General features: G+C 33.3%; 1 protein-coding gene across 2 annotated transcripts in view; it reads left to right on the top strand.

The window, feature by feature from the left end:
- Nucleotides 1–13,043, top strand: part of LOC129801966 (ecdysone-induced protein 75B, isoforms C/D) — an 85,620-nt gene that overhangs the window by 17,691 nt on the left and 54,886 nt on the right. Inside the window, exon 1 of one of the 2 annotated variants that reach the window (XM_055847470.1) lies at nucleotides 9,195–9,751. The exons of the other annotated variant lie outside the window; for it this stretch is intronic. Within the exon in view, the coding sequence (XP_055703445.1) occupies nucleotides 9,673–9,751 (79 nt within the window). The 5' untranslated portion in view covers nucleotides 9,195–9,672. Of the gene's footprint in view, nucleotides 1–9,194; nucleotides 9,752–13,043 lie in introns of those variants that run through there. 2 annotated transcript variants of the gene reach the window in all.

Here is a 13,043-nt window from a genome sequence, read left to right as displayed (position 1 = left end):
TGTCAGAGATGATGGACCCTCCCTTGCGTTGCCAATCCCAGAGTTGAGTTGAGATGTTTTTATCTCTCGGAAATTTCCGCTTCGTAAAAACCATCAAAAGGTGTACTTTCTCATGTGAAAAACGAGTCAAAAAGATCGTTGAATCGTGGCCAGAGAAACGCGATGAAAGCGAAAGCCAAAAAATGAAAGTGACTCCGACATAGAAAGTGATCAAAGGCGATCAGTTGGACGAGTCTTACGATCAAAATGAAAGTTGACGCTGTCATTTATCGTTCACCCCACTTGGACTATCATTTTTTCTCGTTCAGACCAGTAGTGCTCACAGAATCACCATCTCACTCACTCTTAACTCACTGAGAGAGCGCGTGAGGTCTTTTTCTCTCTCTGTTTTGGCCTATTTCGCATGCGCTGGGTCACTGACCGTCAACTGGGACTCGAGTGATCGCGAAGGACCCCGAGTATCGCTTCTTCTTCTTCACTTTTAATTTTTACGACTGGTCGGTATTCAAAAGATCCAAACTCTCGAATAAACTCGATCTTTTTTTTTTGCTTGCAAAACTCGCTTTTGTTCGGCACCACATTCCAAATTGCCGCAGACTGTCAAAAAATCATGTTTATAAAATTCGAGAAAAAAAAAACACGCGGATCTCGTGAAAATTCCACGTTAGCATGAATGAAAGAAAATTCACGCTCCTCCATCTTTGAACATGTACAGACTATCAATTAAGCAATGCCTCGCAATTAGATAATGCGAATTACCAGTAAAATTGTTCAAGTAGATTTTTCACTCAAATCTAACCTCTAAATCGACTTCATTATTTTCCCATCTGAAAGAGTTCACCGCACATAATTCTTTCACGCCTCCCAATAAATGTTTCTTTTGTTAATCAATTCGTCGGAATGAACCTTTCACGCGATTCCCAATTCTCAATGAAGGTGTAATCTTGCGCTAAATGCGCGAATTTTTTTTCTCACTATCATGTCTGTGAATTTAAAATTGGCTTGTTTGCTCATTTCCAAATCGTACTTAGCTATTTAGCGCCTCTGTACCTCAAGAATTAAATTATGTAGCAGATATGAAGATGGATAGAATGAGGTTAGAATTTTGAAGGTTGAGGTAAGGTCAAGCTAATACTTCATTTTATATTTGACTTTTTTATTTTAATCTACACTTATTAGAAGAGAAATCAGTTTGAAAGAAACGAAAAATTACAGAAAAAATTGGCTGCCGAAAATGCAAATTTGACTTCATTTATTGATACTAATACAATTTAATTCAAAAGACGAAACATCTCTAACGAACTGAACAGCTGAATTATTACTTGAAACGGCTATAATGAGCGTAAGGGCCTTGTCAGACTTGAGGATTAGCCAAGAGACGGCTTAGTGTAATTTTGTTAGAAATAATGGTTAAACTACATTTCCATCATTTTCCACTAAGTCGTCTCTTGGCTTAAGTCGTTAGTGTGTCTAGCGCATAAGTTATGAAATTGTAAAATTACACTTTTTTATTATACAAATGTAATAAAAATAAATTAAATCTTCGTTTATGTTCAAGCTGTAGGGTAAATTAAGCTAATTCAACACCTGCTCCAAATGGAAATTTTTCGCTACTACAAATGGAAACATCATAGTTTTCGCAATAAATACAGAACTAAATTATTGTATTTATATATTTTCTGTACCACAGTTTCATTATTTAATTAATTTTGCTCCAAATAAAGCAAAAATCCATTCATATTCACAAATTTTAATTTGTTAATTTCTCAGAAAAATTAAAAGTATACTTTTTCACCATCGAATTTTTGACCGATCGACCATGTTTTCCAATGAAATACACAATGAGGTGACTCTTGTTTATTCGTTTCGTTTAACATTTATGTCACATTTCTGGCTAATTTTAGTTAAATTAAGTGCTAATCAATCTATTGTTAACGGTTCATGAAGTTTTTGAAATGAAATAATTACTTATTTCTTGAACAATAAGGGTTTGTCTAAAGTGTCTGCAAATGCTTCAATTGGAAATACCGGAAATATGATTTTTTTTTTTAGAGATTTTCTTATTGTCTCAGATGGGAAAGGAAAAAAGACCAGGAATAAGAACAAATCCTGCACTCAAGAGCAACTCAACAAGGTTTTGGAAGCCTTTCATCGTGGTCTCAGTTACACTGTTTGTCTCCAATTAGAAAAAATCCTTTGTCTCCATTTGGATTAATTTGTTTCCAATAGAAGCATTTTGCACTTGTGTGTTTTTCTTGTATTTAAGAAGTTTTCAAATTATATCTAAAGAATTTTCACTAAATAGTAACATTCTAGAAGAGTCAAGGAGCAAATTTATGTAATTGTCTTCAGAAAAAAATATGAACTTAATGTGTTGAATCTTCTGTCAAAGTTAAAGCATCTGAAAATGGTTTTGAATTAGGACATTTACCCTACTGCAGTTTTAATATCATTCTTTCCATTTTTCAAGTTGCACACCATTTATCTTAATATCGTATATTATCAAAGTATTTAATAAAAGGTCTTAATACAGTATGACTTCAATAGGTCAACCCTTAAAAAATTCCAAATGTCATTGTATAGACATAGATGACACTGTTAACAGTGATGTAAGAATTAGAAAGATAACTAAAATGTGTTATTTATGATTTATGATGTGTTATTTATGATGATGAAATTCCTTCGGATTCGGAAACGATTTTTAATACTATTTTTGTTTATGTTAAATATGTAGTTTAAAAACATAGCACAAGATTCGTCTTAAGACTGTAACTTTAACACTTAATAAAATAATCCGCCAATTACAAGTTATAATTTACCTAACCACTTTATTATAAAAGTTTTTATTACAATCTTTTTTATTAAACTAAGTTTTTGATCAACCATTTTTTTTTAATATTTAATATATTTTTGAAAATTGGTTCATAGTTTCATTTCTCTGTCGTCTAATCTGCTTAAAAATGTTACTTTTCTCGTTCTTCGACTTTATACAATTAATCTATTTTCGTTGCTGTGCTATCAAACCGTCGATTTTTATCGATGGTCATTAGCAACAGACATTTTTTTTTGCGTTTGAAAATAAAACTTAAAAAAATATATATAATTCAAATGAGGCGATTTACCGATGAAAGATTCTTCTCACAGAATCTGCGAGTTTAGATGAAAAAAAATGAGATGAAAATGCGCTCAATTGAGTGGATTGTGGGAAATTTTCATTGAAATTTAACAAGATTGAATTGATGTGACCTAGAAAATGACAAAGAAATTCTTACAGTTTGACGAAAATCTGTGGATGTCGCGTATCTTTGACAGTGTATGGGGTAATGTGAGGGGACTAAAATGGATTTTTCCGCTGGGAAATGCGTCCAAAGTGACAAAGAAAGGGAGGGTGAGGTGGGTGCAAATGGGAGGTTTATCAATGGAGCTCGAAAATAATGCCTGTGATCCGACGATAGCGACTCACTGTGCTATCGTTCAGTAGATAAAGTTGCTCGTTGGGCCGAGTTGAATGAACTGGCGACGGTCGACCTTCACGATCTAGGCCATCCAGTCACAAGCGCTCTAGCGACAAAGCTCTTCTTCTCTCTCAGGCTCACTCTCAATAGCATACTGTCCCTTTCACTCTCTCACAAAATTGTCATACAGCGCCATTCGCTCTCACACTCACACCACGCTCTCTGGGGGGAATTTTTGCGAAACACAATGTCAAACTCATTCCAAACGACAAAAGGAGCAGAGATGGTAATTGACACTAACAAATTGTCATCTATGCCCGAAAAACCATTCACTAAAAGAAATCCCCCCAAGAAAGTGAAGAATGGCACAAAATTACAGGTATTCATTTCACTTTCTCAAGCAACATTTTCTCCAATTGGGAGAAAGTGAATTCGTTTTGTTGGCGTTTGATCGAGTTCAGCGACGTGGAATTAGAGTCACGATGGTGGAAAAGACTTGTAAAAGTTAAATAATTTGGAAACAAGGCGCAGACTGTTAAACGTGGCTTTGAAAATGTTTTTTTAAAACATTTTTAAGAGAAAGTGAAACTATCTGAAATTGCATTTCTTGTCTAATATGAGACGTTTACAGACGTGCCTCAAATGAGAATATGAAAAAAAAATTTATGGGTTATTAGAAAAGTGTAATCAATGCTCTCAAAGACTTGAAGAGTTATACGTACACTGTCAAGCTTTTACATATATTTTTTTTGAAGAATGATTAAAAATCAAAATCTAATTTAGTCAATAAGAAAAGATTGCGTTTTACCTATGTTTTATACAGATTTGTTTTATTAGGCTGTTTTTTACTATAGTTAATCTACACAGAATTCCTAAGTTTTGTTCGGCAATTGAGTAGGAAAACAGAATAATTTTTGATTCTTCAGAATATTTTTTGAAGTTATTGTCCACTCACACCAATATCCAATTTCGAAAATACATTTAATAAGTGAAGCTACAAGCAACTGAGAAAAGAATGTTCGGTAAATGTACAAATGGATCTTGTTGAAATTTATCAAAAGGACGTTGTTTTCAAATTTCACAAAATGTTTCTCACATTCAATGTGACAAACTTTTATTGTTAATTTGACAATTTTTTTTTTTCAGAGTAGAGTGCACACACACAAAATAATTTATGATTTGTAAATAAGTTTTCGAAAATACGTATGTGAATGTGCAAGATTAAAACTACAGTAGACTCTCTCAAATTTGGGCATTTGGGACCGAAATGTCCCAAATGTCCCGAAATGTTTGGGACCGAATTAGAGAGAAATTCGGGCGACATACTTTTTGAAATACAACGATTTTTTTATTCATCTGCATACACATATTGAGTTTACGTAGGGTGGAATCACCAGTTCTCGCCAGTGCCCCACTTCTCGCCACTTACATTGAAATCGCTATTTTTCGCAATTTATGAAATAAATGAGTCGCAATTTTTTTGTATTGTTTCTGCTTCTACGCATAGACTCGAAAAATAATAATTATTCGTTTTGGATTCACGATTTTGATCACTTTTTAGAGCAATATTTTAAGCAAGTGCACCGAATCCAACATCTCTTACCAAATGTACTAAGTGTCGTCAAATTTTCATCAGGCCAAAAATACCTATTTGGGTAAATAATTTGTCTATTGAATATTTAATTGCACTTGTGGAATACATAAAATTTGTATTTAGTCAATTAATATTTCATTTTATATTATTTTTGTATAAAAATGAGGCATGGCGAGAAGTGGTAATATTCTGGAATTGATTTTACCACCTGTCGCCATATCTTTTCAATAGGCGACGCTAACTTCATTTCGTACATTCTCAGTTGTCAAATCTGCATTGTTTACTTTCTGCAAAAGCCCCATAATTTGATTTCTCAAATAAAAGTGAAGAAAAATCATTTAAAGAGAGTAATAATAAAGTGATCACAAGGAAAGAGAAATGGTGAATGTATTCTTTTCATAGCATTGCCTAAAATAACCGAGTGTGGATCTTTTCAAGTGGGTGGCGAGAAGTGGTTACAAATTTTACAAAACTGGCGAAAAGTGGTAAAAAGTGGCGACGAAATGGTTATTTTTGCATTATTAATAAAAATCAGTTTTTTAAGTAGTCCAGCGTTATGTTCTAGGATTATTGTTTTCACGTATCTAGAGCCAATACATCTAAGTAACTTTGTGTCAAATTTGACTTATCTTGTAACAAGGATTCAAAAGTTATGATTAAATGAATTTAATTTTTTCCTAAACATGGCGATAGCCGGTTATTCCACCCTACTCATATGTATTGTAGATTTCACGAAAATCCCTTAATAATGCAAAATCAGAAACTAAGACAAACCATGGCAAATTTAAGTATGGTTGTCTCATTAGATAATCATAATCAAACTTGAAAAATGTCAACAAACTTTTTTTCGAATTTAACTGCCGCCCGAATTAAAAAGTAGTCTGATCTTAAAAGAGCCGAATCAACGAGAGTCTACTGTATAATATATATATCACTTTCACTTTCACTGAAATGTCAAACACATGTTTACAAAAAACTTGTTTGATGCGTATTATGCCTAGAACAGAATAACTTTTGTTTGTAAATATGTTTTCAAAATATCCTGTGAGAGTGAGCGAGATGACTAGATCAAGCTTTCATTCACTCTCACTGAAATCTCAAAAATATGTAAGACAAAAGTTATTGTGCGTTGACCATTATGCCCAAAGCGCAGTAAGTTTTGTTTGTTAAACATGTTTTCGAAATTGTCTATGAGAATGAGCGAGATGAATAGATCTAGATCTCAATTATTTTCATTGAAATGGAAAAAACATGTTTACAAAACAAAAGTTATTGTGCACTGGTCATTATGCACAGCAAACTAAACTTTTGTATTGTAAACATATTTGTGAGACTACCTGTAATCTGTAATGCTTAATGCCCAACGTACAATAACTTTTGTTTGGTAAACATGTTTTCGACATTTCAATGAGAGTGAGCGAGATGACTAGATCTAGATCCCGCTCATTCTCATTGAAATATCAAAAACATGTTTACTAAACAAAAGTTATTGTGTGTTGGGCATTAGTCATTTCAGTGATATTATTATTATTTATTAATAATAATTATGTAATGTTACGTCTTTGATATACAATAGTATATAGTGACAACATTGAACATATCACAAACCCAAAAATGTGTTTTTTTTTGTTTTTCGTTAGTATTTTTTAGAATAAATTTTTTTACATGATACTTTTTGTTTTTTAGAATTTTAAAGAGTTTTTTTTCTGGTTAAATCAAACATATCACAGTAATTTTTACTGTTTGTAAAATATTCGGAAGTAAAATCAGGAGGTCCATGAAACAATTCAATTTGTCTGCCGTTTATGTATGTAGAAATATCTAGTCCTTAATTAAGGCCTACCATTCAGATCTTATCAGTAAGGTCTAAAGCCCATAACTAGGTATTAATTAAAGATTTAGTCTGATCCATTTCCGACCGGTTATGAAGCAGTTGTGTACAGGTTATTAACTGATAATTAATTTATCCGATTAGTTTAATCGAAATTAAAATTTATAAATAAATTACGAACTGGTAAACAATAAACATGGAGAAGTGGATAGCAAAACTTTACGAAATATTAGAACTCGTGGAACTGAAGCTTTTTCTGCTTCTTTCCATGAGATTTACCGCTAGACGACTTTATTAATTTAAGCCCTTTCTTCTTGATATTGAGAAATATTGACTGGAGTCAATATATCGCTTATCAGATACAGGAGCATAACTCCTAGGCACACTTAAGGTGGGTCAGCATTAAAATTGATCTCATTTCTTACTATAATGAAGAAGAAGAAAATATAAAGAGTAAAAAGGAGAAGTGTATTATTAGGTTTTCACTTAAAATTACTTCTATAAATTAAAAAAAAATCTGAAGTCTAGTTACTCATTCGTGGTAGGTATATTTTGTATAAAGATTTGCATCCCGAAATAGTTTGGTTTATCGAATGAATGTGTACATTGCACAAATGCAATATTATGTAGATACAAAAAGCGATATGATGGAAAGTAAGGTAAAGTACCCTTTATTCGACCGGTTCCTCTATTCGACCGGTAGATTTATTTATTCAATTTATTTATATTTGCTATAATATTTTGTGTATGATCTAACATTAATAGGTCAATTATTCTTTAAATAATACGAATCAGTGACAAATTCATAGAAATTGATGAAATTCACCATCAAATATTCAAAAATTGACCCACCGGTCGAATAGAGGAACTCGGTCGAGTAAGGGTACTTTACCTTATCTTCTTGAACTGAAATGTCCCATTTTATTTTATTTTTCATTTTCCTTCGCAGTTCAAGTCCCAACTCTGTTTTTAACTGTGCAGCCGCGCAGAAGATAACGTAACTCGCAAAGAGCAACAGAAATGAATGCTTATGAATACGAGTTTGCATAAAGTAATGAGTTTTTGATTCGCTAGTTGAACTATTCCAAAGTGTATCGAGATAGGACATTCATTAATTATCAAAGACAAAATTAAAATTATAAATTATGACAATTTTTCTAAAACATAATCTTTGCCTTTTGGTTTAATAAGTAAATCTCTTTATATTCTCAATCATGAAGCTCGCAAAACATGTTGCATTATAATGACAAATTAATTCACTACTTCTCTGAAGTTTAATGAATCAGCTAGCAATCTCCATCTACAGCGGTTTCCTTCACTTTTCCAACAACATTTTTCAATAATCTCTGTGATTTTTGTCTCTGTGCAGTTGAGCGACCGTGTTGAGTATATCGTTGAAAGGCAGCACAAGAGAGCAAAAATGCGCGCGATAGAGTGTCAATGCTTCTCGGGCAGTTCAACGCACGTCATTGGCACAGTTCGCGTGGAAATAAATGATTTGGCCGCGATTGCGTCACCATACGGACCAAACTGCCACCACTGGACTCTCTGGGGGAATGTCCTGAAGGTAGGATTCGTCCTGAAGGTGACTCCGCAATGGCCTTGATATACCCTGTTCCACATCCAGCTCATTGACCCCGTACATTTGAAAAATTAAGTGTCAAAAGTGTGATATTTTTAGGGGTGGTTGACCACCACTGCCATCTATTGAGCCAGTGTATTAACTCTTACATTATTGGGGTGGTTTCTAATGGCTGTGTTTCAACCAGTTTTCTGCGGAAAATGTCTCATGTATTTATGAAAAGCGAATGAAAACTGCAAGCAATGTTGTCATCGTCCACATAAACTGACCTAATTTCTCTGCTTGTTGCATAATTATCGTGCAAAATTACTGAAAAAAAAGGGATAGAAAAAACTTCCCGCCAGGAGAAAAATGTCAAAGGAGTCGACTGGAGTGCGCAAGATCGGTTGAGAAATGTGTGTCGATGAACTCATCAAGGACAACAGATTGCCGAGAAAGAGCGATATAATATGAATCAGATAGACAACGATAGATAATTTGGTTTGAGAACTGGAAATTTAGGCCATTTTTTGAACAATTTAGGTTTCCAAAGTTTAATATGACAAAAAATCTCAAATTTTTGAGAACAATAATGGATTTTTTTGGCATAAAAAATGGCCTAATAGGAGTGCACTACAGGGCATCTCTGTTATACTTTAGCTCAAAGGAGAGTGCGTTCATCTCGCTCTATCCAACTAGATTTGAGCAAGTGTGAACGTCATCGCGCAATATGGTGGTGAGCGCCAATTCACCATCTCAGTGTCCGCTCGACAGTCGCGCCAAACGAACGTGTGAAAGCATATTGTCTCCCTCGCACGGTGCATATTACACGTGACGACAGCGCCACCGCAGGAAGTGTAACGGACAAATGGATCTCTGAAGACTTCCATCACTTCACAAAGGTTTAAGGACACAAAAAAAAGGCACCAAGGCACTAAATTTGGGAGCGAAATGAGTGAGAAAATAGATGGTGATTGTGAGAATAATGATGTTATGTCAGTTTGAATTCTATCGAGACTCATTTAGGACGAGCACTAGTGATTCTATTAAATTGTGATACTGGGATTACATTTAACAAATTGACACTGTGCTGTATTTAATTGCCATAAATAGTGTATCAAAATTGGGATAAACTAGTCAAAAGAATCAACGTTAGATCAGTATTTAAAAAAAATATATATATATTAATAAATATAAAAATTAGCAAAACGTGAATCCTTTGACAGCAACAATGACAGTTGGTGAACGTGAAATCCTCTTTACCGATGATTCCAAAGACACCGATCGACTGATCGGTAGAGTTTTGGCAGGTAAATATCCTATGGTATATCCTTAGACAATAGGACATGTCCGATACTTTCGCTGAGAAAAGAGGGAGAGTGAGAAACCCAACGAAATCGCACACTTAACTGGGTTACACAATTGATGTCTCGCGGAGCATTGACCGGCAATCCGTGGCCTACTTGGCGCACTAAATAGTTCTCTCGCGAGAGCAACAGTGTTCCAACCAAAAGCAACTTCAATGGAAAATCCATTGAAGATTTATTTGACTTTTGGATATATATTTTTTTTTTAGAAAATTTCTGAGAAAGTCTTCACACTTTCAATTTTAGGGTACACAAATCCATTTAATACCTCAACTCGCTGTAGCCCAAAAAAAGAAGACAATTTTTTTTAAACATTATGTGGAATTACATTGAATTAATAAAGTTTATTTATCTCTACATAATGTGTATATTAAGTTTTGATGAGTTTCATTGCTGTAATGACTAAACTCCTAAACATATAATTAAACTGAAAAAAATTGTAGCATAAAAGTACACCACACTGTGAGAAACTGGACTTGGAAAAATTAAGACTTAATTATTCAACTCAGTATTCGCTTTTGTTTACCTTAAGGTATAAATATATAGAATTTGTCTTTCCTAATTGTATAATATTTTATTTTTGAAAAAAAAACTCGAGCTGGAAAAATAAAATAAGGCCAATTTTTTATTTAACAGCTTAAACTTTGCTGTACTTTCTTAAGAGGAATTAAAGGTATTAGAGAACAGATTAAAGGTATTAGAGAGATTAACTACGTCTGAAGATCGTATGGTTACTCTTTAGTAAATATAGTACGACCCTAATAATGTATAAGAACTTAAGCCATAACGATTTACACTATTCGGCTCTTTTACACTATTTAACTTCAAAAAAGTTAAAATTTTAGCATGATAAAAATGGTACTTTCGTTACCCAAAAACCTAAAATAATTTTTTTAGATTATTAATCAAAAAACTAAAAACTCAAATGTTGTAAATAATAGCATTTACACCACTGAAGGTATTTATACTAACCGAGTATCGTATTGAGAGATTTTTTTTATTTATCCGAGCTTTTATTTTTAATTAATTTAGTTTAATTTAAAAATGTTTTTTTTTTAATAATTGTAGATCATTAAATCTTTCGGAAAAGTTGATAATTAAAAATTCGTTACTTTATCAAAGTAGCAAATTTATTTCTAGCTAAGATAATTTAGACTTTTATGGTTTTAAGACTAAACTAACCTAGATTTCTGTAATCTCTGAAGAAATCGTTTGTTGACCCATATGAAAAAGTAAAAAAAAATGACTACACCTGCTTTCTATATAGATTTTAGTAGAATTTTGTACAATTATCGTCAAAAACTTTTGGGATTCTATCAAATAACTTACTGAAACGAGGGAGTCCGTGGTGCAATTGGTAAGAACGTTCGGCTCTGGGCGGTGTGACCTCCGGCTCGACTGTCACAGTTGTGAGTTCGAGTCCCGCCCGGTGCAAATGATTGAAGCGTCTGAATGGACATTTTTCACGAAACACAATGTATAAAATGGCAATAAAAGCCCGGTACATCGAAATAAATAAAACAAAAAACTTACTGAAACGCCGTAATATATGCAAAATATTCTCGAGCTATTTTCAGCGACAACAGTTCATAATTGGTTATGTCCATCCAAAAACTTAAATCGAAAAATAAGAAGTACATTTAGTGTTATTCGAAAAATGATTTCAGAAATTAGTTCCTAAATGGTAGGCAAATATACAAGTGTAATTTTCTCAATGATGAACGGGCGCAATTGATTTTAGAGGGATATCTCCGTTAGATTTTCACAAAAAGTTCAAAATTAGCGAGAAATGTTCGTCATAAAGGAAAATCTTAGTGATGATCCGGAAACCCATGTACTACACGATCCCTAAAAAAGACTCTGACACAATTTAATTGAGTGAATTGAGAAAAGTTGACCAAAAAAACGATATTTATAATATGTTAAAAAGATTTAGTTGCAAAATAAATAATTTTAATGCCCTTCCAGCCAATGAATAAGATCCCCATCAGGATCGAAAGCTCTGGGCAAAACCAAAAAGTGTTTTCACCTTAGGGTGACTACCTTTTTACTGGAAATCTCCAGAGATATCTCTAAAATACAAAAGTATATTTGTGTAATCCCATTATAAGCATAATCCCAATATACATAAATCCGGGACCTACTGTAATAGAAGGCGACAGGGGCTACTGGCTACCCCAAAATCTCATTTATTTTCTGTGATTTCATATAAATCAAAGTGATTTTATTAAATTGTATTTAAAAATTTTTTGTCAGAGGTGGTATAGAAGGGATACAATGTTGTTTCCTCTCAGAAGATAAAATGTATTCCAGATTTATGTACAAAAAAATATAAATTAAAAATATAAAATAAAAATATAAATTTTGAAAATTAAAAAACAATCAATACAATATTTTTTAAAACATATCTTAAAAAATATGTTTTTTTTCTGCTAAAACCAAAATTATTATGCAAATGCGAAAAATATCGCCTTTTTCGATTCAGTTTCTTTTCACATCAAAGATCACATACGTACACCGTCTCATTTCACACAACAGTGTACTGGGCGATTTGTAATCGTGCACTCGATATTTCCAACAGCGCCTTCGCAAGTAGGTCGTGCAGTCCGAGTTCAACGCACTCGGGCAAGTTACTGAAAGAGAAACGAAGGCCACCGCTAAGTGCGAGCGAAATAGTATTCTCCATAGTGAATGAATAAATGAATGAGATAGCGCTATGTCTCCACCACATTGACACACGATGCGAGAGTGAAAATGAGACAAACAACTATTAACATTGAATAACACAATTTTGTGCGCGATGGAGAATGTCAAATTAGACGAGGGCGACTTTTTTTCTCATTTAGTTTTTCCTGCGAAATCACCATTGGACCAAGTTTTGTTTTTGCCTACTATACGGTAGAAAGATAGTTTAAAATTTGGCGTAAGCAGGAAATGTCAAAATTGACAAATTTTGTAAGTTTTTTGAAAGATAACTTTCAATTCAATTCAAATTGATTGAAAAACAATTAAAATGAAATTTTCGAACAAAGAAAGAGTGAAAGGGCATGAAAGTGACGCAAAAGAGAGCGAAATGGATTTCAATTTGAGCCGCAAGAGATTAAAGAGCTGCTGAGAGGTTTTTTTTTGGTTGAAAGTTGCGAAAGCACTCATACAGCACGAGGAATATTTATTGGCACACCAAGAATGGTTGTCTAGCCTAGGCTTAATCGAAATTACGAGAAATCGAAAAAGG

Source organism: Phlebotomus papatasi, chromosome 2 (assembly GCF_024763615.1).
Source record: "Phlebotomus papatasi isolate M1 chromosome 2, Ppap_2.1, whole genome shotgun sequence".
Lineage (NCBI taxonomy): Eukaryota > Metazoa > Arthropoda > Insecta > Diptera > Psychodidae > Phlebotomus > Phlebotomus papatasi.
This window is presented reverse-complemented; position numbering and strand designations above follow the sequence as displayed.